The 25,280-nt window shown below is 33.9% G+C and overlaps 1 protein-coding gene across 1 annotated transcript in view; it reads left to right on the forward strand.

The window, feature by feature from the left end:
• The window catches only part of LOC127869328 (voltage-dependent calcium channel subunit alpha-2/delta-3-like), a 42,882-nt gene that overhangs the window by 16,700 nt on the left and 902 nt on the right, over window positions 1-25,280 (forward strand). Inside the window, exons 12-25 of the mRNA XM_052411852.1 lie at window positions 3,836-3,928; window positions 11,390-11,473; window positions 13,171-13,186; window positions 15,439-15,535; window positions 15,798-15,854; window positions 17,104-17,178; window positions 17,628-17,752; window positions 18,966-19,141; window positions 20,539-20,675; window positions 21,827-21,908; window positions 22,759-22,811; window positions 23,300-23,349; window positions 24,419-24,531; window positions 25,001-25,152. Coding sequence (XP_052267812.1) covers window positions 3,836-3,928; window positions 11,390-11,473; window positions 13,171-13,186; window positions 15,439-15,535; window positions 15,798-15,854; window positions 17,104-17,178; window positions 17,628-17,752; window positions 18,966-19,141; window positions 20,539-20,675; window positions 21,827-21,908; window positions 22,759-22,811; window positions 23,300-23,349; window positions 24,419-24,531; window positions 25,001-25,152 — 1,310 coding nt within the window. The remainder of the gene's footprint in view (window positions 1-3,835; window positions 3,929-11,389; window positions 11,474-13,170; window positions 13,187-15,438; window positions 15,536-15,797; window positions 15,855-17,103; window positions 17,179-17,627; window positions 17,753-18,965; window positions 19,142-20,538; window positions 20,676-21,826; window positions 21,909-22,758; window positions 22,812-23,299; window positions 23,350-24,418; window positions 24,532-25,000; window positions 25,153-25,280) is intronic.

Genomic DNA, 25,280 nt, shown 5'->3' on the forward strand with positions numbered 1-25,280 from the left:
ATTAAACAACCTAAAAAACACTCCTTTGGTAGAAAAATACAACATATATCGGTTCGTTTACGGCATATCGTCATTCGAAAAGGATACAATTATAATGGGGTTTAACGCTTTTTATTGAACTTACTTACACATAGTTTTAATGACGCTGGCAATATCTGAAGCCGGAGTGCTCCCGATGGTAGCGAATTACCGTTTGCTCCTAAAGTTCCAGGGTTCGATATCCCGTTTCAGGCAGTTTGTTTATAAAAAAAAATATTGCTAGTTTTATCATTTTTTATTCATTTACCATTCAATATATTTTAAAAAGTAAAAACACATGTCTTTTTTTCAAAAATACGATAGTCAATAAAAATCAAAGTACTGACAGTAATGGTGTGACGATGCTTTTGAAGAGGATCGATATAAAAGCATCTATTTAAGTTTATCTACATCACCACAATTGTGTATGTGGGTACGAAAATTTTGTGTAGAAAAAAAAATGGGTACGAAAATGTTGGGTTCAAAAATTATGCCAGAAAAAATTGGGTACGAAAAAAGATTTGGTTACGAAAAAAAATGGGTAGGAAAAAAATGGGTACGAAATTTTTTTGGGGGTACGAGCAAAAAAGTTCGTACGAAAAAAGATTGGGTACGAAAACAATGGGTACCAAAAAAATGTAGCGTACGAAAAAAATAATTGGGGGTACGGGGAATTAGTACCCGTGGGGAACTTGATCCATTCAGCGAAACTGGGAGGCGGTTTACATTTTCGATCAAATATAACAAGAAATATCTTTAAAAAGATATTCGACGTGCATTTTCTGTACCGCTTTTCTTAAAAAAACGTTCTGATACAGCAAAACGTTTGTGGGTTATAACATTACGTTTCAGCTTATAAATTCAAAACTTGACATGCTCTTTAATTTCACCATGCTCTTTAATTTCACATGTATATCATACCAAACTTTATATTTCGTTGTTTCCTTTCCTAAGTTAATGATGCTATATGTACGGACGTTATTTCACATGCCCATGTGCATGAACATATATTTTTCTCTTTTGATTATTGTTTTTTTTCTCTAATTCCAAAAGCTTAGGCATGTTTGTTCGTTAAGTACGGCAATTATTTCATGATGATTCCCGAAAGTAGGTATGAGCACATAGTCGTAATAGCACTTGAATACGTGAGTTCGCCTATGAACACATGGTACGGTTAACTAAATCTCCGCGATATGACCTAATATGTGTTTAAAATAGCAAACAATATCCAACAAACGAATGAACTATCAAACATAGTATGTGCACTGATGTGGCTCTGTAATTTCTGTTTATAAAGTTTATTAAATATGCAAATGAGAAAGCACGCAAAAGAGCGAGTTTCACAATAATTATGCGGCTATTATGCTGTTTATATACCATAGTCGCTACAACGTTTACAACTGGCAGGTTCGAAATAATTCGTTTTCTTTACACTCATGATCGCGTTGAAAATTAATTATACGCGTTTTAATTCGCAATATATTTACTGAATCACGACAAATGTCAAATACAATACAGAAAATGCATAGTTGTTTCATTGATCTATAAACATATAATGGATTGAATATAACTGATTTAAATTTAACGTTTTCAAACTATTATTAAATCTTTCTCCCAGAATATGATGTCCTATTTATAGCTGATCTTCAGGTCAGAATACACTAAATAGTTTCCCTATATAATTCAATTTGAAAGCGACAACTTTAGGCCAAAATAAATGCAACATTTTGCACATAGAGACCCCCATAACCATACCTTTTTTAAATGCCATTTTAAGCGGAATCGATTTATGCAATAAACAAGATATGTCATTTTCAATGCAAGAAAGAACTTGACACAAATCAAAATCGACTGTTTTTGCAACTTTTTTCCGGCCGTTTCTTAGTGGAATGTAACATTTTTCAATGCGATGGTTTACTATAGTCTTCAAGTTTATCATATTTCAGGGATTCAGTATTGAACACCTATTCATGCCCTACCATTATCTCCGAATAATAACACCCGAATAATAGATAAAAGTGTTAAACATGTCTTCCTGTCAACTATGGTATCTTTTTAGAGAGTACAGCGAGTGAAACGGTTAATTAGTGTACTGTAACCTTCATATACCTTTATCATTATCAATGATAAACAGCGAGGTATGCCGATTAGCAAAATCGAGCTATCTCAATCGGACTAGCTCGGTCTTTTACATAGGTCGCCACTGTGAAAAATTTTGTGTTGGTATGATAACTTAGACGAGCTGCTTCGCAGCATCGTCAAAAAGTCCTTATTAAGCTCATGTAAAACGTTCTTATTATGTCTCGAAATAAAACGCGCATCATGATGGTCGCGGTATGTAAATGCATTTTTTGCTTTCTTTGAAATGTCTTTTTAAAGTAATTTACAAGTATTTACTTGTGTTTTATGACATTAAAAAACAGTTGAAGTGCTTATTTTAACTACTATTTAATAAAAGTAGTCTTACATATATCATATATATTATCTATACAAATGTTTGATGTGTGAGGCGAGCAACGTGGGAGGTTCGTTTACGTCATCGAGATGATTTCTAATTCGAGAACTCCAATATCGCTAATTTGCCTATCTACTGACGTCCACTAACAACTTATAATTTCCTTTGCACTTCATTTCCTGTTAATTGATAAATGTCAGATGTTCTTGCCATCTTAAGGTGACCTTAAGTCATGATTTCGTCCGCAAATTTACGTAAGAATATAACTCATTGGGATAGTTGCGTATTGTTCATTAGTCTTGATCTGCATTATCCAAATAAAGGAACTAATTTCTTTATCAGAGTTTGAAGTTTGTGTGTAATCGTTGGTTCTGTTTTTCTAAGAATTATGATTTCCGTGACAGAAATCAAACGAAATAAACTGCTATTTTTCAACACGATTTGAGGCAATTATATGTTGTATTTGCTTGTAATCATAAATGACAAAATCGATTAGCTCGTGAAAAACACAGCTCGTTATTTCAGCCTCGTGAGAATGCAGTAGGGGAATTGAATGTTATAAAATGGAGAGGTTTACTATAAACGTTTTATAACGTAAGCGTTTTTATTTTATTGTGTGTTGTGCAATTTATAGGTATGATATCCACCGTGTTATTGGGAGGTTAATAGCGACCCCTTATAGGGAGCGATCTTTCCTATAGGTTCTTCGCATTCGAATATGCCTCAATCACTCTATGGGTGTGGATGAAATCGAGCTTAAATATATAATTTTAATTGTAAACAAATCGTTTTGGCATAATTGCTCATTGGCAAAACTTTGTTGCGGCCCATATATTTCTTGAAATCGGTGTGTATAACGCATGCGCTCAATTTTTAATCCTTTGCATGCTGGGAAATTTGTCGTCTGCTATAATTGTGTCTGCTGAATTTTTAAAATTAGCATTTTCTTCGATTTTTTTCAAAGAATACTATCAGAATAGCAAATAGTTTGGATCCTTTCAAAACTGTTTGCAAATGTGTCACAATTCGGCTCCAGCACTGAAAGAGTTAAGAAACGCCATCTTCGTACATCATCATTGTTATATTTTTATTCTTCAGAGGCAGTCAGCGGTATAATTACTTCTATTCATGTTATTGTCGCTGGTTCGTTTCCTCGTCTCACAGTATGTGTATGGATTCCTTGCCATGCATAAAAGACCTCACGCCATCATATTTTTTTATTTTATTTTGTATGCTTGTGCAATTAAAAAAAACTGTTCGCCGAGACTATATTTAGCTGTTTCAATTAGAATACATGTATACATGTATACATGTACTGTTGTAACTTGCTGAATGTCTAAAATTGCATGCTTCACGTTGCAGTTGGGGGCGAATGGCTTTGCGTTCATGATCAACGAGAACGGCTACGTGCTGCTTCATCCCGATTTTAAGCCTTCCTGGAAGACTTCCAAGCTGGTGAGTTCAGAGTGAAATCTAACTCTTAAGTTAATCGAGGAACTAACGTTTATTCTACATAGGCATGGAACAATTTGCAATAATATGGTAGAGTATTGAAATGTGGCTCTTAAATATTGTATTGCAATACGCTTTTAAGACATGATGGTAGATTGAGGCATATATCATTTTATAGAATCTTGTTAAAACATACACACACACATCGCCAGTATTGGGATTTAATTTTAAATGACCTAAAATATCATTGCCAAATATTAATGTAGAAATATAAACATTTATTTCCTTTCAATATGGTTTATTTAATTTCCCCATGTATTGCACTTCTGTATTCGCAAAATTGTTGCAGTCCTAATTAAATAGAATTAAGCCTCGCTCTGGAAACAAATCCGGGTTTTATACATGTGCACAGGCTAATCATGGACGAAACTTTCCGCCTAAATAGGACACTTCCTTAAAACAAACAATACAACAATAGCGTGGAATGTGTCGTTCCTAATAAGCGTGTGCGTACTGCACAGGCTAATATGTTACGACACTTTACGCATATGCATAAACCCCGTTTTCCCAAAGTGAGGCTGAAATATTAAGCTGATAAAGTAATTGGAATCTCACCAGAGCCGTGTCTACGAGAGACAAAAACTGCGAGCGTGAGGCCGCTCTTCATTTTTTGATAAAACAAATTATGAAACAAACAAAAAACGAAACAAAAACTCACACTAGCAAATCACAAGCATACTTTGCAACATGAACCGCTTACATTTATACATGCGTTTTTCCTTTCCAGTAACCTGATTATATATTCCTTCACAGAAACGCGCGGAGACTTCTGTATATTGAAGCTTTTCTTTTAGATAATCCCCAATTTATTGAAATTTCTAATCCTGATCCTCAATATATCGCGGTATTTCCTTGAGAAAAGCCTCTGCATATGGCAATGTAGTAACGCAAAGACTATTAAAGTATGTCACTTTAATCCAGTACACTATGCATACGATCATGCACTAGTTGAACATATAATATATAAGAGACGCGTTCTGAGAAAACTGGGTTTAATGCATGTGCGTAAAGTGTCGTCCCTGATTAGCCTGTGCAGTTCGCAAGGCTAATCAGGGACGACACTTTCCACCTTTACTGGATTATCGTGTAGAAGAGACTTCCGTTAAACGGAAAATACCATAAAAGCGGAAAGTGTTGTCCCTGATTAGCCTGTGCGGACTGCACAGGCTAATCTGGGATGACACTTTACGCACATGCATTAAGCCCAGTTTTCTCAGAACAATGCTCATATTTTGTTGATGGTTATCAACATTACCAAGTGTGCATTTTGAATTATACTAGACGACTCCAAGGCGGCTGGCAAGTATATGTTGTGTTTCATTGCTTTTTCTCCAGGCATAGTTGTTCATATCCATCATGTGATGCTTCAGTAAAATAAAAAGACACATCATTTATTCATATACATCATTTAAGGTAGAAGTGATGACTTTATATACATTAATGTTTGACTGACAAGCATACATCTTGACGTTTAATTCATGCATTTATCAATTTTTCTGTACCCACACAACATGCATCTTTACTTGTTACATGTATTCCGATAAATTGAACGAATCGTGTATTGTTTAACAACAAACATTTTGATTGGTATTCATAAATACCTTCATTCATGTATGATTTCACAGCCAAAATCAAAGCGGGTTATTCATGCGTATACAAATCAGTGTTTTTCCGCACAACATAAAGCTTTAATTGTTACATGCATTATTTTATGTAAAACAAATCATGTATTATTTCCAACCAAAAATCTTCATCAGTTTAACATGGATTAATTCGACAGTATCTCGTTTATTGCTACACAGCAAAAACACCAATACAAACATTTATGCGTGTTTTACCTCTCAACACAAATCTTGAATTGTTATAACTATATTTGTTGATAAACATTATTTTTTGTATTGCTTTGCAACTAAAATTCACTTTCCGACGTTTTTTTTCCTTTAGTTTCATATATTTTATATACGTGTTGATGTTTCTGTATTGTTTTAACTTATGTATGTACCAATATAGATAGTAAAGGTAGCGAATTTCATATCATCCGGACTTTGGGCATTTCTGGCATGTTTGAGCGTTTTATACTGTTTATCAGAACGCGATACTGTGTAATTTGTTTCCAATAACTCGCCTTACAAGTAAGGAAGAAAGGTCGTCTAAACGTGATTTCGTTTAATTTGTTGCGAATTTCAATTTAGTAAGAATATATAATGACTAGCAGAGATCTTCAAAATCTCTGTTTAACATTAAATAATCTTATCGAATATAGCAAGTTATTTCCTTAATTTAACAACAACATAAACGACAACTCAATCTGGAATTTCCACCACAAAGAGTTAAAGATCGGCTTAAAAGATTAAGACCTGTCGGGTAATTGGAAACAAACTTGTTTATGGTTATTGTATTGTTTGGTCATATGTGATAAAATACACGTGTTTGCTATATGATTAAGTATTTTGTTGCATACACTCCATTACAGCATCATTACAAGAATTCGATCGTATTGAAAACAAGCCCAGCTCATATCCGGAACTTGATAAACCTTTTTCATTAGAAGAAATTAAAAAAGGGATAAAGCGTCTTAATTCTAACAAAGCGGCCTCACATGACAATATTATTTACGAATATTTCAAAGAAACAATCGATTTTATAGCCAGACCTTTAGAAATATTATTTAACTACATTTTAGATACTAAACTATTCCCAAAAAGCTGGTCGACCGGAGTGATTTTACCAATTTATAAACGCGGAAATGTTTCCGACCCTAACAATTACAGGGGCATCACGCTGATAAGCTGCTTTGCTAAACTGTTCACTGGAATAATAAATGAACGTTTAAAATCTTGGGCAGAATCATATGATATCATAACGGATGCACAATTTGGTTTTAAACCGAATTGTAGCACAGCCGACGCAATTTTTATTCTCAATGCCTTAATCGAAAAACAGCTGCATAATAAACATAAACTCTTTTGTTGCTATATCGATTACCGGAAAGCATATGACGTCATAAATAGGGGGCAGCTCTGGTACAAAATGATTCGATCAGGAGTTGATGGCAAGCTAATGGCTATTATTCGTTCGATGTACAATGAGGTGAAACTACAAGTTAAACACATGAGTTCCCTTTCTGACTTATTTAGTAGCAACGTTGGACTATTGCAAGGGGAAATAACATCGCCGATCATGTTCTCACTTTTTGTGAATGATATAGAATTCAGTCTTCAAAACGGTTTAAACGCTGGTATAACACTTGATCAATTATCGGTTTATCTACTCCTATTTGCGGACGATGCAGTTATTTTCTCCGAAACCAAAGAAGGCTTACAGCAATCTTTAGACAACCTAGAAATTTATTGTAATAAGTGGAACTTAAGTGTAAATATTGATAAAACAAAGATAATGGTTTTTCGAAAGGGTGGTGTCTTGAACAAAAATTATAAATGGACATTCAAAGGCAATGAAATTGAAATAGTTAGTAACTTTAACTATTTAGGTATCGTCTTATCTAGTGGCGGATCATACATACCAGCCACAAACACCTTGTATGGTAAAGCGTCAAGAGCAATGAATAGATTGTTTTCTATAACAAAAGAGATGGTAGTCCCAATAAATATCATGTTCAAGTTATTCGATTCATATGTTGCGTCAATTTTGAATTATAATTGTGAAGTATGGGGGTTTATAACTGCCGATAATATTGAACGTGTTCACAGAAAATTCTGTAAAAGATTATTAAATGTAAAGATGTCAACTAATTCATTGTCATTGTATGCGGAAGTCGGTCGTTTCCCTCTAATCATTGGACGCTATTTAAGAATTGTTAAATATTTTCTAAAACTATATCAAACAAAACAAAGTAACTGTATTTTACACACTGTTATAAATATGCAAAGATCGGAAATTGTTCAAAGAAATAATACAGTGAATTGGTCATCAAAAGTTCGCGATATACTTAACCATTCAGGATTTGGAGATGTATGGTTATTCCCAGAATCTATTAATATCGACAAATTCATCCCTTTATTAAAAATAAGATTGCGAGATCAATATGTAGCTGAATGGAGGACTAACATTGATTCGTCAACATCGTTATATATGTATAAAGAATTGAAACCTACATTCGAAAGGTCATCGTATTTAGATTTAATTGAAAACAAAAAATATAGAAGGATTATTGCCAAAATGCGTCTCTCATCTCATAAATTGTTAATTGAAACAGGCAGACATCATAATATTGACAGGAACGAAAGAATATGCCCCTTGTGTAGCTGTAACGATATCGAAGATGAGTACCATTTCATACTAATATGTCCGTTATACCTAGAAGAAAGAATCAAATATATCCCAGAATTCTATTACAAGCGACCTAGTATGTTCAAATTTATTAAACTCCTTAATAGTAGTAAGAAAACGACACTTAGAAAGTTAGCCATCTATTGTATATCATGTTTCAAAAAAAGAGATAACACTTTGTTTATTATCACATGATTGTTAAGAAGAACTATAGCTTATACTAACAATTGAGTGTACTTTGCTAGGTACATGTTGTTTGTTAACCATGGATGTATCAAATGTGGTTATGTTTTTATATGTATTCCATGTCACATTATAACTTGCAATTAGAGCACTCTCACTCTCCAGTGATGAGTGATTTATGAATTGATGAATGTAATTTATACAATGTTATTATTTATATTCATCACGCATGTCTGTAACATTATCATGTATTTGTATATGACGATAAGCTTGTTATGCTTAAGTCAAAATAAAAATTCTGTTCTGTTCTGTTCTGTTATCATATTCTCCGTTACAGCTTGCGTGTTTTCGAGAACAATAGTTTCTATTCATACAAAAACTCATTATAAAATACTGTATATTTTATATACCAAGAATACTCGTATAAATAATCCATATCATGCATGGTTTTCTCCTGAAACATCAACTCAATGGACTGCACCAATTATATGTTTTACACTCAAATCCACATATAAAGCATTATTTATCGCAGTCTATTAACGGATTTGTTCGAAAATTGGAATGCAAACATAATATATCAAATTTTAATATTTCTAAGAAATTCCACTGGAATAGATCCACGATTTCATTAGTTTTTATTAATTTTGAAGAAACAACGTCATAAAGACACATTATAAAGATATTTATGTTTAGTGAAAATCTGTACACAGCTATTCTTAAGCGAACATGAATTTACTAAGTTTGTGCGTTCCTGATTGCTCAGTGTCATCTAGCAACTCATCAAAATGTGATTACAGACTGAAATGTGATGAAACTTTATGGAACTCATAATATCAGCTGAATGCCATTGCAAATAATTGTCGACTCACGAATAAGGGTCCATGCAAGTTCCCGTTGTCTACACATTGTTGAGGGTGGTTGTTGGACGCCCATTTTAATATCGTCAACTAAATGTTTTATACATACATATATGTGATGTGATACTTTTGTAATACATGTGTTGCACGTGAGTAGAGAATGCATGGCCGTTTTTTCATCGGCCGGTCTACAGTTGTTGTTTTTTTGCACACAGACGCTTTTTAATCAAACTTAAGATCTAAATTGATTTTGGATCAAATTATTGTAGGAAAAGATCAATATTCACAGGTCCGTAGCCAGGGTTTTGAAAAGGGGGATGTGAATTTTCCTATCAGCGATTGTTATTAAGCAACGAAGTGGCAAAGGGGGTAGGTGCGGGAGGATGTGTCCCCCTCCTGCAATAGGGCGGGGGGGGGGGGGGTTGGAGGTCATCCCCCCCAGAAAATTTTGAAAATGAAACGTAAACAAATGGTGACTTTATCTGTATTTAGAGACTGAAGTTATAGAGCATATTTATGATATAACATACATGTATTCCCCAACTACCGTTTTTCAATAACCACCCGTTTTGATCAGTCACGGAAAAACATTATTCTATATGGTGTTTAATCCGATACAAACTTTGTTTACACATGAAACAACAAATTAATATTTTATATAATGTAAAATCAACAATAAGAACGGTATAAAATATTATTATTTATTGGAATCAAATATTATCTTTAAGACACACAAAGCAATTCATTGGCAGAAAAAAACACAATATTAATTTGTTTTAAAATTGTTTGAAACTAGTAAATTCAAAAGGGAATAAAAGGAAAGAAAAATGTCCGCTAACTAGTACCCATCCGACTTCTACTCAAGTCTTGAACAAAATTAATAAACACTCCTTTCTTTCAGTAACACACAATACTTTTTCATTATTTGAACTGCTTTTGGGTTATTTCTATTATGAATAAGGTCTGCTGTATGACTTTGCCGATAATTTATTTATTTTAACGATCTTTGAGAAAATGTCTTATTATTTCAAACATATAAACATAACATGTAATATTTAAACAAACAATAAATAAACATGTTAAATACTTAATAAACTCAGATGTATATTGTGGTGAAATTATCTATGAAAAAAAGATTGACATCGGTGTCTGCATACTTTGTGTTTATGGCAAAACTTCTGTCTGTTGATTTCAACAATTCTACGGTTAAAATTGTAAATAAAAATCACGCGCTATGCTGGACATGACTTCATCGAGAAATTAATTTATATGGTGACCTGTCAGTAGCCTATTGAATTCAACATTAAAATAACGCTTAAACACGAAGACACACTGGATTCCGGGAAATGATAAATAACCGTTTTTGCGTCGAATAAAGTTGGGTGCAACTTTTAGTACAATTTGTTTTACTCGTAAAAAAATGTACGGACCCAACGCACCGCCCTGGCTACGGGTATGATTCAAATGAAAAATAACTTTAACACTCAGAAAAAAAAGCAACACATCCACACGCGGACCAGAAGTGTCACCAGAGCGTCATCGATGAATGATTTATAAACCAGCTTTATAGAAACTGTTTTCGAAAAAACTGTATGCAAAAACTCAAGTAGATACTTTAAAATTGTAAAAGTGTTTCGTTATAAAAGCCTTTGAGTGAATAGTTTTATAGTTAACAGTTAATAGTTGTATAGTAAACAGTTTATAGTTTTAAAGTTAACCCTTAAAACAAAGATGAATAAATCAAAGGTGTTTATTTGTGTTACACTTAAAAGAGGGATGAATCAATCACATTGTTTTACAGTGAATTATAAAACAATGGTTGAACTAATGACAGTATTTTATTATGAACCCTAAAACGTTAAACAAGAATTGCATCAATTGTATTGTTTTATACCGGTAGGAAACCTTTGTGCGTCCAGCCAATAATATTTTATTGTTAAGTAAAAAATAAAAGGTTGAAACTGGGTTTGATTAACTTCAACGGATTTCAATAGCCACAAAAAATCTCTTGTTTCATCCCTCAAATTTAACAGAAATAAAAGTTGCAATGTTTGGAATCTTATATCTTTTTTAGAAGGCGAACACGATGAACCCATTCTACAGAAACATAGACCTAACGGACGTATTTAATCCGGACAACAAGGACCAATTTAAAGATGTACACACTCTTTGACACACTCTCTGTTGGGTCATATTGTTAACAATTCATATGAGCCGCGCTCTGGGAAAATGGGGCTTAATGCATGCGTGTAAAGTAACGTCATAGATTAGCCTCTGTAGTCCGCACAGTCTAATCAGGGACGTCACTTTCTCCTTTAATTGTATTAATCGTTTAAAGGAAGTGTCTTCTTGTCGAAAATCCGTATTAGGCGAAAAGTGTTGTCCCTGATTAGCCCATGCATCTGGGACGACGCTTTACACACATGCATTTCACCCTGTTTTTTTTGCAGAGCAATTCTTATAATTATTTCATCCAGATTTTAAGAATATGATATAATTCTTCAAAAAGTATACATTTAAGAAATACTTTTTTAACATTCCTTGTTGTTAAATAACTCAGTCTTTAAGTAGATATTGGTATCAATTAAATCACGAGTGCGAAGAACAAAAGATTTAAAAAAACTCGCATTCGAAGACTAAACCTTGAGTAATAGACCAATGAATTATCATGAAAATTTATTATTTATATCCTAGCGCGATCTTGTTTTCTAAGGCTTATAAGCAGACCATATTGGGATTGCACACTTTTTTTTATTAAAGTAAATAATTAAAACTTAAAAAAAACTTAATGTCGTTGCCATGTTTCTGGTTATTTTATTCTTTTTTTTACGCAGATAATCGATGAAATGTTGTCGTCGACAACGGCAATGGGAAGCTTCGAAAATATAAACTTATGGAGCCATACTGACAATATGGTAACTCATTATAAAACTGTATTTAATACGTATATACGTATGATACGTGTGAATACATTATTTTTATGATTTTGTGTCTCTTAAAGATTACATATGCCTTAATAAGATACTTAATTTAATCATAAATTATTTAAGCTTTACTTTATTTGGATTTGTAACTACGACATGCATGATTTTAAAGGGAACATGACTTATGCAAGGTAAAGGGTCGAATCAAGTATTTTATAAATATGAATAAGTAATATGTTTTGTTTAACTGAGTATAAATACCAAATATTTAATAACACTTAACTGTATTAAGATTTGAAACGACGACATGAATAATTGTAAAGGGAACATGAACTACGCAAGGGTAAGTGTAGTATATAAATAGAGAATCTTATATCTCTGTAGAAGTAATATTAATGTTTTGTATGACAGAGGCTTTCTCTGATGTTTACTTTTCATATTTTAGAAAAGAATGGTTAAAAGAAGTTATCAGATCCACTACAAGAGGGTACTGGGAGCGAATTTCAGGTATTTTCATATTATTTGCAGTGTTGGTTTTATTTCGAAACTAACATAAACACTTACATTTGCACGAAGTCACCTTCTTACATAATGTTATGAAGGAATAGAATAGTTATATATTCAGAGAAAGCTTACAAAGAATCAAGCAAACATAGAATTTCACAAAATGCACTTTAATTGAAATGTATTGTTTAATTCTTATTATATAATTAATTGTGGACAACAGGCGATATACGGATACTCGTGATTAGCAAATAACCTTTAAGTTCACCATTAAAAAATATCCAAAGTAAGTAGTTTAAGTTTGCAAGCAAATACGTACCAAAATCACGACTAGATAACACACAAACCAAAAATTAACAAGTAGGAATAACATACCCGGCGTGCGTTCATCCTATTTCAGTATTGGCATAGCCCTGCCTGCCACCAGCCTGGTGAATGTGACAGTGGGTGGATTTTTGCCGAGCAGAATAATTGGTATATGTTATGTTATGAAATGATAACAATTATTGTATACGTAATTAGCTAAAACGTACCTCATACTTGCGTAGATTGATAGTCTCTTCGCTCTGACTTAGAATTTAAAATTAAAGTTAACATATTAAGCAACATATCTATGTTACAATCAAAATCTATCCGTTTGATATACAAAATATGTATATTGTTTTAAAGTTTTTAGTATTGATTGCATGTTGTTCATTACAACTTTGTTAATGTTTAAAGTAAATGTCTTTTTACTAGATATCAAGTATAATGCGTACAAATTTGTTATTTTTATAGAAGATTTAGAGAAATGCTTCGAAGAACCTGATGTAGAAATCGCCCCATGGTAAGGCCATGAACACGTTTACGATGATACCAATATTAGTCTTATTGCCATATCTTCCCTGATTTTGTCAAACTGTTTTTATACAAAAGGCATTAACACTTTATTTATTTTTTATTTCTATTTTATTTTGGTTGAGGTTTAAATGATAAATACTTGTTTTGTAGTCGTAGTTACCATAATATAGTGCCAAATTATCAAAATATCGCGTGCAGAGGTCAAGCATACTGTAATGGAATGATTTATGAACTGGTTTGTAGACATGCTGGCCATGCACGTCACGTAAATGGTAATGAGAAAAGCATGTTGAAGTTTAAACAAATTTTTGATTTTATCGCGAATATACCGTACATAACACACGCCATGCTGTTATAAAATTGTCAGGGAACTAATTGCATTGGAAAGGCAATGTTCTTCTTAATTTTTCATTTTATAAATACTCTAGGAATGATAAAACACGAAAAAAATATTAGGAAAGATAATCTGGTAATTATCCGCTAGTATTTTCTATTTTCAGGTTCTATACTTAAGTTGGCTATTAAATATATGAACGATGAAATTACAGAAACATAAGGCCGGATAAAAAATCTTATTACCGGTAACATTCTTTAAGTGAAAGAAAGTGACCTTATGTCTTTAAAAACACAACACAAAGATTCAGCAGAAAAATAAATCAAGCTAGTGTCACCGCCTTTGACCTGTAAATTTAAATATTGTCATTTTCGGAGAAACATAATATAGCAGTTGCACTGTCCGTCTGCGAGTCTTTCCTACTCTGTGCAACTTCCTGTCTCAGCCACAACTTTGTCATCTTTTGATAGATTTGTAAATTATTTTAAAGTTGTGTTTTTTTATAAATGGCTCACATTTCTTTCATCATAAGACGACGTGTCGCGTGTAACACCGGTTTCCCTTCCTCAAAGGTCAATAAATACCGTAATCAAAGGTCAAAGTCACATGTAGAGGCCAAATATTTATTTTCTTCCGGATATGACCTTGCACGGACTTAAGCTATGCCATTCACCGTGTATTTTTAACCACAAATACCCATTATTAGAAGACGACGTGTCGAGTGACTTCTTACCTTGAAGGTCAAGGTCACACGTAGGGGTACATAATTTAAAAAAAAAATCAAATATGGCAATAACATAGCTTGAACTCCCCTAAATAACTTCGTAAATATGTACACAACCCTAACATGACGTGTCACGTGTAACACCCGTGTCCCGACCACACAGGACAGGGCCACGCTTAGAGGTCAAACGTCACATTTAACCATAAAACAGCTTCTCTTTATATAAGTATAGTTTTTAGACAAAAGTGGAATGTGGGGGCATCCGTTCCCTTAGGACACTTTGTCGTGTTAATTTCTTTCTGTGTTTTTTTTTCCAGGCGATATTGCCGCGATCTGGATGCATCTTTACAAGGCAAAGAACTTAAAACTGCGCTTTTAGAGGAATGGAGAAAGAATAATACATTATGTATGCGAACAGATTTATGGTTATTTTTATTTAGTTATGTACATGTGTATATGTTAACCCTAACGCAAATTCAGTAGAAATCCTTCGTAAACGATTTACTATCATACTGTTTACATTTCCATGTTTTATGTTCATGAGTCATATACATCCACACATTTTGAAGCTCAATATATTTTGAACTGTGAATATATCATGTCCATTTAAGTTAACGTTTTGATAGTCTGATGCTTTCGTTTTCGTTTGAGATATTCCTGTAGATGGACCAAGACAAGTGTTATTGATTGCTTCAAGTTTCACTCTATCTTAATCTAACTGAGGAAACTTTATATAAAAAAACTTTTTCTTGATTGATGTTACAGCAGCACTTGATTTCTCTTGTTATTTCATGAAGGTAAGAAAGAGCTGTTCACGAACCTTGTACATGATTGTTACCACATCAACAACATCTCTAAAAGATGGGGCCACTTTGGGGACGCCGTAGAAAAACGGTGAGTAAAACTTATAATAGGAAATTACAGCATATTTTTTCTTTATTAATAAGTATGAACTTATTTTATGCCATTTGATTTTTTCTTGTAGTAGTTTCTTGATTTGAATATGTGTTTATATTATAACAGTTAATCTCAATTCATGTTAAAAATCAATTAAAGCGACAACTATTAGTCTTTTTAAAAAATGAGGAAGCTCAGTAAATTGAATTTATTTAATTCATATTGAGGTTTGTTCTGATACTTCTGTTTTATCGTATAGCAATGTTACCACGGTTCAGTCAGACGCTTTAGAACCTGATAAACTTAATTTAACAAGGTAAAAATATTTTCTTCGCAAGCCGCCATGTCTTCTTTATAGCTATTTGTCTCCGTATACATGTGGACGTCGTTTTGTATTCGTACAGTGTACATACTATTGTCTGTGACTATTTCCCACATTTGACCGTTGTCATTGACAATTTTTTCAATATTGTTACATCTTTTAAGTAGCATATTATGTTTAAAAAAATATTATTTATATGTCCACATATTACCTGCTATTTATAGTCTTAGGTTTTGGTGTTAAAATTTACGTAACATGATACGGATGGCGCTAATGAAAAGCAAAAACATATCCATACGTTATTCAAAACATCTTAGGCAATCTTATAAATACTATATAAATAACACGTTATGATATTGTTGACTATGAGTACATTAACACTAATACATCTAAATGTTAAGTATGGGCTTTGGTAAATTTATAAGTAAAGTCCTCGTCGCTATATTGTGCTGGGACTTACTACTTTAAGCATTGTCTGTAAACTAGCACGTTTCTTAGTTAGTTGGTCTTGCATTCTGTATTTAAGATAAAAAAAAACATGTTTGTGCGATTTTCTTATCTTTTAAGTAATTCATTAGAGATGTACCTATATATTTATATATATATATATATATATATATCCTTTTCATTAAAAACCTTGCATTGTTGTCGAATTTATAAAAGGCATAAAACAACTAAAAAAACTTTCATGTGCGGGGTAATTGCGGGGACGAAAACGATGTAAGCCCACTCTTAAAATTTGCAGAGGTTCGATTGAAAAAAAAACATTTCTAGTTAATTAACAGTCAAGCTTAACTTTATGTAGTATTTAAGTTTACTGGCTCTTAACTTTGAGCAATTTATTTCGTGTTTTTTTTCATACACAAATAAATGACACCAATATACCTTCTGCACCTGAGCGTATAAACATGTTGGCATTTAATCTTAAGACGACAGCAAATCCAAAATTCAAAATTATTGTTTTCAATTTTGGGCGATGTAGTGCTTGCTTAGAATAATTGCTTGTGTGTATGTGTTTAATCTTTTCGCTTACCATAACCCAGTGTTATGTTATGTTTAATTACTGAATTACGAGTATTTTGATCATAGTTTCTTCTTGCCTACTTTCCTCTCGTCAAAGCATTGCTGGTGGAAGAACTAAAAAACTGCAAAACAACAATTTAAGATTATATGATTTATATTACTTACTAACTGAAGTAAATATTTGTTTAGAGCTGAAGTTAACGATTTTTTGTTGTTGCAGTTTTGGTGTAAAGCTTCTTTTCTTCGCTACAAGGAATGGATTAACGAAATACCGCTCGTCATCTACAGATGCAACGTAAGTTTTGCCTTATATAATATGTTTCGTTGATGAAACTAATAGCTGAGCGTTTTGACACTGTTGTTTTAAACACTAGCAATTAGTAACCATTTAGTTATTTTCTTCGTTTTTTATGCCATTAAGCTTTTCTCAAATAGATATAAAGTCAGTAAGATTGTCTTGGCTTGGCGGTTCGATATTACTTTCTAGCATCATATTTCATTATTTTCTTGTCAGTAACAGCATGCTTATACAAATAAAGCCTTATATCTCTTTTGATATTAGGAAAAGGTTATTAAATCTAATTTAATATCTGTTTTCCAAGAAACGTGCGCACCATTAATAATAACGTTTATGAGATTCATGCAAAATTTCAAAAGCGTCGCAGTAATTGAACTTTTACCGACGACGCGGAAAAAACCGGGCTAATGACTGCCTTATGATTGTGTTGTTGTCCATGTTCTCAGCGGTTTTATAACGAACAACACGGACACGTTGGATGCCGTCTATTACCGACGGGCGATGGAAGGCGTCGAGATGTTGGAGGGGCAGCCGCGTTACAGATACACGTACTCTGTGTTATTAAACAGGGGTATATGACAGTTTATACATTTCTCGAATCCTTTAAAAGGCCTCTTATTCAACTGTGTAATATAGTTTCAATATTTTTTCGCGAAATTCCTGAAAAACTGCATTTCGTGAAGTCCCTTAGTGAAACATTCAGTTCACGAAAATTCTGAATCGTTTAAGAATTTCGTGAAAATCATGGTTTCACAGATTTACTGTAACGATACATCACAGTTATTCATGTTTGTAAATTTATACAACAAGAAAATGCGTATGCGATGCAGTGTTGATGTGTAAACATGTAAATATGAGGTACAGAGAGTATTTTTTATCCAACCAATACAGTTTTAGATGCTGTTTTTGAGTACATACATACTGATAATGACCCAAGCAATATTCTATGTCTTCTTAGCTGGAGTTATGTAAATATGCCTCACGTTAAGGACATACATAAAATTGTCCAAGTTTCGCTGTTGTAAGATACGCCCCACGCCTGGTGTTTGACAACGCTGAAACATGTTGTAAGCGACCCGTTTAAATCTAACTAACACACACAAATTATCTTCAAAGTTGGCATACGAGAGAAGATGTATATACAATTGGTTATGGGGATGACCATGAGATTGAAAAGCTAGCTAACAGCTTTTATGCATCATAATGACCCCTTTGTACTTAAATATATCCGGTTTAGCTCTGCGTGCTAGATGAAATTTAGGTTTAAATTGCAATCTAAAAGATAATATCTCTGTTACTACTTCAGATTTTCAACTGAAACTTCACAAATGTCTTGGAAACATCATGGGAGATCACTGACCAAGGCCCATAACTCTTTATTGCAATTTAGCAAGAATAAATCTCGTGTCCATATATATTGCTTGCGATTTAGCAGGATTATGGCCCTTTGTTACATAGAAAAATCAGGTTAATGTTTTCTCGCAACACAAAGGCTAATCTTACGATCTGACACATTCTTACATTCGATAGACACTTTTTTGCCTGATCTGTTTCCTCTATTTTGCATCATAAATCGTCTTGAAAAAAGCTCTCTTTTTTCAATTTAACAAACTGTCTGTGTTTTGAATTTGAAAATGGTCACTTTATAAATATAATGAGTAGTCAAAAAGAAAAAAATTCTAACCTGATAACATCGGTACTTTCATGGTAATGATACTTTCTACATGGCATGTTATCTTTTTAGTCAAAATCAAATTATTTATATTCACACCGCACGTGTTCAGCGTTCAGCAACGTTTCCACAATGGTAACGATAGTGGCGCCTGTCGCCCGGGCGGAAAACAACATGCGTAGTAGACTCAGCGTCGCCGGCGTGGTCGGCATGCAGATGAAGTACGAGGCTCTGAGTTCCAGATTCTTGCAAGAGACGTCATATGGGCCAGTGAACTGCGCAACTAATGTACGTTTTAATAACAATAGACGCTACCCGCATCTTTACACCTTTAGAAAACTCCGATCCAATATGTAGCTGCAAACAACGCTTACCTCCATGTTTGTACCACTTGTATAGTGATATTTCTTACTATGGCGTTTTTGATGTACTTTAAATATTTGACCCGTCTTCTAAATAGGGAGAAAGTTGTTTTTTAAGCTTCGATTCACGCATAGTTTATATATTTTAAAAATACAAAAGCATTGAAAAAATCGTATTGAAAAAATATGTATGTTGTTTTGTACTTAACAGCAAAAAATGCATAATCAGTTATTGTTGTAAAACTATCGAATTTTAAATGAGGCTGGACTGGCTACGGTTTTTCGATGTAAAATGGGAATTTCATGCGGTAAGAAGAACGTCGCTGTGGTGTAATTGATATGGCGTCTTCCTAGCGACCGGGAGGTCACAGTTAAATCCCTACATTGAGAGCTTTCTTTCGATCTGCCGAAATGCACCAGACACTGGTTCAATGCATAAGGCGCGTCGAGAGCGTTTTAATAAAACAAATTGTGGCTGGGAACGCGATTTTGACTATTCCGGCGCTGACGCCGTTATAAAATATAAAGCTTCGGTGCAATCGATCTTAAATAAATAGATTTAAGCTTAAGAATTGCTAAAGTCTTGAATTGCGTTGGGTCGTAACGTTGTATACATCGTTAAACTGTAGTGCTACTAACAAAATTACAGAAAAATATGCTTGATTTTTAGTGATACTGCTATTTTAAGAAAATAAAAGGTATATTGATAATCTTTGCGAGTGCTGGAGGTTGTAAATTTGTCAAAACGTTTTCATACATAAAGTGGTTCTAGTGTTCTTTTTCGCTGTTGGACTGCCATGGTTACATCACGCATATAAACTATTTACTTTTCTCTGCATTAGTTTTATTGATAAAAACCAAGCAAACATATTTGTTCATGTTAATAAACGTACAGCTATTCAATTTAGTTATTATTCGTTTCAGTGTGCGCTACCGTAACAAGATGAATATTAGCGCATTTAACCCAGTAATGCCTAATGGACTCTCCCATCCTTCTAATTTGGATCAATTTATTTCCAAAATTAGTGATGTCTAGTATATTTATAAATATATTTAGACTATTTCTTACAGAATTTCCTTCAAGCATACAGCGCAGACCCAGATGAGACGCCGCATCATCTGTGTCTACGCTGTTTGCCAAGGCCTTTTTTTCTAGACGCTAGACATAAATGGGTTAACCTTCAAGTTCTCTAGCATGCGTTACTTTCTGCTAGAGGGGGGGGGGGGAGGGTAAATTGATACTCGGTCGACAACCAGTAATACAATATACATACAAGTAAATCTTTACAGTTCGCTGTTTAGCATACATTATTTTTTCTACAGGGGTTTAAATGTTACTTGGTGGACAACCAGGGCTACATAGTGGCCTCCAAGACGCCTAAGGACCAGGTTGGGAAGTTCTTCGGTGACGTAGAGAATAGCGTGATGTTGCAGCTCCTCATTAATGGTGTTTTCTACGGGTAAGAATAGGATAGCAGTTATTAGCTAATTTCACGATTTTTTTTAATCAATTCATTCTCATGTTGATATTCTATGTTCCATTGTTCCTGTTTTTATAATTGTGTTCACGATTAAGTATAATTTTATATATCATGTATACTTAAACACATCAAGAAACGCACGGTTAAATGCTGATTTGAATTTACCGAGGTCAATACCGTGTACGACCACTATTTGTATTTGCATCGAGTAAACATGATACCGTACATTTTAACCCATTTATGCCTCGAGTCTAGAAAAAAGGCCTTGACAAACAGCGTAGACCCAGATGAGACGCCGCATGATGCGGCGTCTCTTCAGGGTCTGCGCTGTTTGCGTAAAGGAATTTCAGTAAGAAATATTCTAAATATAAATATGCTAGACATCCCTAATTTTGGAAATAAATTGATCCAATTTAAAAGGATGGAAGAGTCCACTAGGCATAAATGGGTTAAAGAAGGGTCATGACGACTGGCCTTAAAACAACATTTATGTAGACGTTTGCATTCACATCGCGCTCGAGCATTACGAGTGTAGTTTTATGATAACATGTTTGTTACTCTGTAATATTGAAATCAGCACTGTGTGTGTCAAACCCGCATTTGTTTAAATGAAAACTTGATAAATTGACTAGAAACTTTGTCAACAGGCTCAATAAACATGTGATAACGTGTGTACGAGTTGCTTTGTTCATACCTCTTTTAAATTCTGAGGAATCGAAATATAAACATAACCCTCGCATTTTTGACCGTGCAGAACATATAAACATAGTGAAACATCAGATGATCTAGCTGGGGAGAATTCTTATTATAGTGAGGTATTTAACTTGCGGCAAGTGTTACACATTGCCGAAAAGAACAAACCAGATAGTCGAGTATAGCTATTAAATACTATATCGATAGGTGAATACAAGAACATAAACCTGCAGTTTATAAATAACGGTGCTTATAAATATCATCACTTTAATGAATCAAATGCCCAAACCTTTAACACTAATAGGATCTCGTAAAACCTCTCTGGAAATGTACACATCAATAAACGCATTGACACTGGATAATTAAAAATAATACTTAAAACTTTGATACAATTAATATGTTATGATGAACCAAATACCTGCTTGCTATATTCGCAGCCACGAGTTCACGGATTACCAGGCGCTGTGCGATATTAAAGAATCCCAGACAGAGTCAAACGCCGCCAGCATGTTGCTCAATGTAAGAATATCAGTAAACAACTCGAAGGGACTACTGTTTTGTGCCTTTTAATACTGGTTGCCTTGTGGTTGAAGAATACTATGTCTCTAAAGTTGAAACGATTTCGTCCTTGTTTATCCACACCATTTTTGCTCACAATAGAAATGCACGTAGTTGTTAATTTATAAGGCATATGAAAAAAACGAAAAAAGGCGAAATTATTATTTCTTCAGTACATTGTATATAAGTTTAAAAAAATACACATCCTCCTTTTGTTTTGAATTGGCCTTATAAATACCTGGTATTTTGACATTGCATCAGTTTTACTAATAATGGCAATCAGATAACGTGTGTTTAGAGATACAGGCAAAAGGCCATAATTGTGGTGCTCGAAGCAAAGGCATTAATCAATCGTCTTACAAATCAAAGCTGGACATGAATTAAAAATATGTATGGCCGATGTTGAATGGTTGGGATGATAACTCGTTTAACAAAATGTATCCAATGTGACATGAGTGTTTCCAGTTTGTTTCTTTGAGACGGTTCCATCAAACGAATCCGTTTTTTGCAGCTAAATGTGCCAACTCATCCACAACTATTATTTCATCTAAAATCACAAATATTACCACTTGTGCTTATGAAAATTACAAACCAGATGTATTTGAAACGATTTTATATTAGAGCAGACTGAAGAAAAATCAATATGACTTAAATTTGTGAAAGCGTAATTCGTGTATCAGTTTTCCAAATAAATGGGTTTGACTAAACTTGCCTGTACGTTAAATAAATATATATATGTGGTGTGCGGGACATTTTTAATACTCTTCAATATTTGTCGTTTGTATTAATGAATTCTTTTTCTTTCTTTCAGCCAATAAAATCCTTAATTAGAGGAATCGTTCTATTGTTCACGGAATTCGTTATGTAAGTATGAACATTAAATTGATTGGTGTCTAACAGTGTGTTCACCTCATAAAATTTCACAACGCGGTATTTCATTTGCACATCTTGAAATGGGGTTATTTGAATTTGCATCTTTTACTTTCTCAATAAAACTAACATACGACACACAGCCAATACCCAAATTATGCGTGAAACATACGACCACAGATTAATAAATGTATGTAAAAAAAACCTTAGGCAACTAGTAAAATTCTTACAGAACATTTTAAAAGCACACGTGGTTAAGTACTCTAATGTTTGAATGACAATCCAATTATAAGTTTTAAAATATTCGTTCTTGAGAATACAGCATTCCCATTATTAGTTTAAATGTTTATCAGCTTTATTAAATCTTGACATTTTTACATCAGACACAACAGGGTCACATTTCGGCCTCGAAATAGCAACTGAAGCCATGTTCGCCCATTATTTCCGGTCATCAAGTAATGTCTTGAGTCTTGTCGTTTCAGAATGATCTCGGAGTTTAGCCTAAGTTCAATCATCAACAACATACGTGGTGGTAAGTATGATTACCACTAGATGATAGCAAGTTGGATTAACACTAAAATGTTTTCAGTCAATTTTAAAAATAGGAAAAAAAAGGACTTATAGACCTAGTATATGAATTTTTATAAGGCCCTCGAGCTTGCGGATCTATTTTTTTATTATGCCCCCACTCCCCACTCCCCTCTCCCCTTTCCCCCCTCCCCCCCCCCCCCCCCACCTTCGAAGAAGAGGGTTATATCGTTTTGCTGGATGTCGGTCTGTCGGTAGACCAGTTCGTTTCCGATCAATGACTCGTCAACGAATTGACCGATTGGCTTGATACTTCACATGAATATTTGCCTTGTCCAGTTTATGACCCCTATCGTCATTGGGGTCACTAGGTCAAAGTTCAAGGTCACTGTCACAATAAGCGTGAAAATCGTTTCTGATCAATAAATCATCAATGAATTGACCGATTGGCTTGACACTTCACATGTGCATTGGCCTTGGACAGTAGATGACCTCTAATGAAATTGGGGACACCTGTTCAAAGGTCAAGGTCACTGTCACAATAAGTGTGAAAATCGTTTCCGATAAATAACTCATCAACGAATTGACCGATTGGCTTGATACTTAATATTTTCATTGGCCATGGACAGTAGATGATTCCAAGTGAAATTTGGGTTACTAGGGCCAAGATCAAGGACACGGTCACAATAAGTGTGAACATCGTTTCCGATCGATAACTCGTCAAAACATTGAACGATTGGATTGATACTTCCCATTTGCATTGGACTTGGACAGTAGATGATCCCTTTTCAAAGGGGTCATCTAGGGGTCACTAGTAAAAAAACCTGTTTGTGGGGCATATGACTCCGACCGGACCGAGGAACTCTTGAAATAATGAGTCTACTGGTATTAAATATTAGATATTACATTGTTTAATTAGCACAATATTGCACATGTATTTTTGAAGCGCATTTCTTAAATGCAAATCCGTTTTATGATAGTGTATGATAATTTGCGATACTCATCTAGCCTCGTCAAGTAAGATTTAATTTTAACTAATCACGTTCTAAACAATTACCTCCGTTGTGTTTCAGATGACAGTCTAGAGTACGATCACCACGACCTCAACCACAACTGTTCATCGTTCAGAGAGGAATATGATCAAAGCGAAAAGAGCCTATCTGAGCAACTTGCCTACAATCAGCAGGTTAGATTGATTTAGTTCAATATATAAATCGAAACTACTGACGTGTTAAATTGCAAGCTCTTTTCAATTCAATACACGATACTTAAACACAGATACAGGTAATCAAAACATAATATAGTGATATTCACAAATATATCAATTGTAGTCAGACGAATGGTTTTATACGCCATATTAAACAAATCACTCACGTCAATAATTGGTGTGTTTACTCTATTCTGTACAATACAATGTATCTCCAGTCGACAAGACTATATCAAAAATGATTCGCTGCATCTGATTATATGTATTATCAAAATGAGTCGTGTTTTTTTGCAATTCAATTCATTGTGATTTTGTATTAATCATATTCAATCGACTTAAGACCCAAAAAAACTCATGTTGTTATTTTTCGTTCTTAAATCTTATCTTCGAAAATTGACTTACCGATGCGTTCTTTAATTGATATTTTGTAATGCAATATTCGTTACAGGTCCTGATGTTGTGTGCGAATAGCAACAGCAGGGGCAAGGTGGTTTCTCAAAAACCGTGCCACAAGACGTTCATGCTGTATAGGGCCAACTTGTCAATGGTCACCCTCCCGTTTTTGGGCAATATATCCGGCTGTAAATATACGGAAGCAGGGTAAGCTCGATCCTGAACTATATGTTCTCATAGAGCGTGTGAGGTATGCACGTTAGTTAGGTAGTTCATGTTAGCCTCGCTGGACTTTGTGACAACACATATGTATATTAGTTATGCATTTTATATGA

This window comes from Dreissena polymorpha, chromosome 1, assembly GCF_020536995.1.
Source record: "Dreissena polymorpha isolate Duluth1 chromosome 1, UMN_Dpol_1.0, whole genome shotgun sequence".
NCBI lineage: Eukaryota > Metazoa > Mollusca > Bivalvia > Myida > Dreissenidae > Dreissena > Dreissena polymorpha.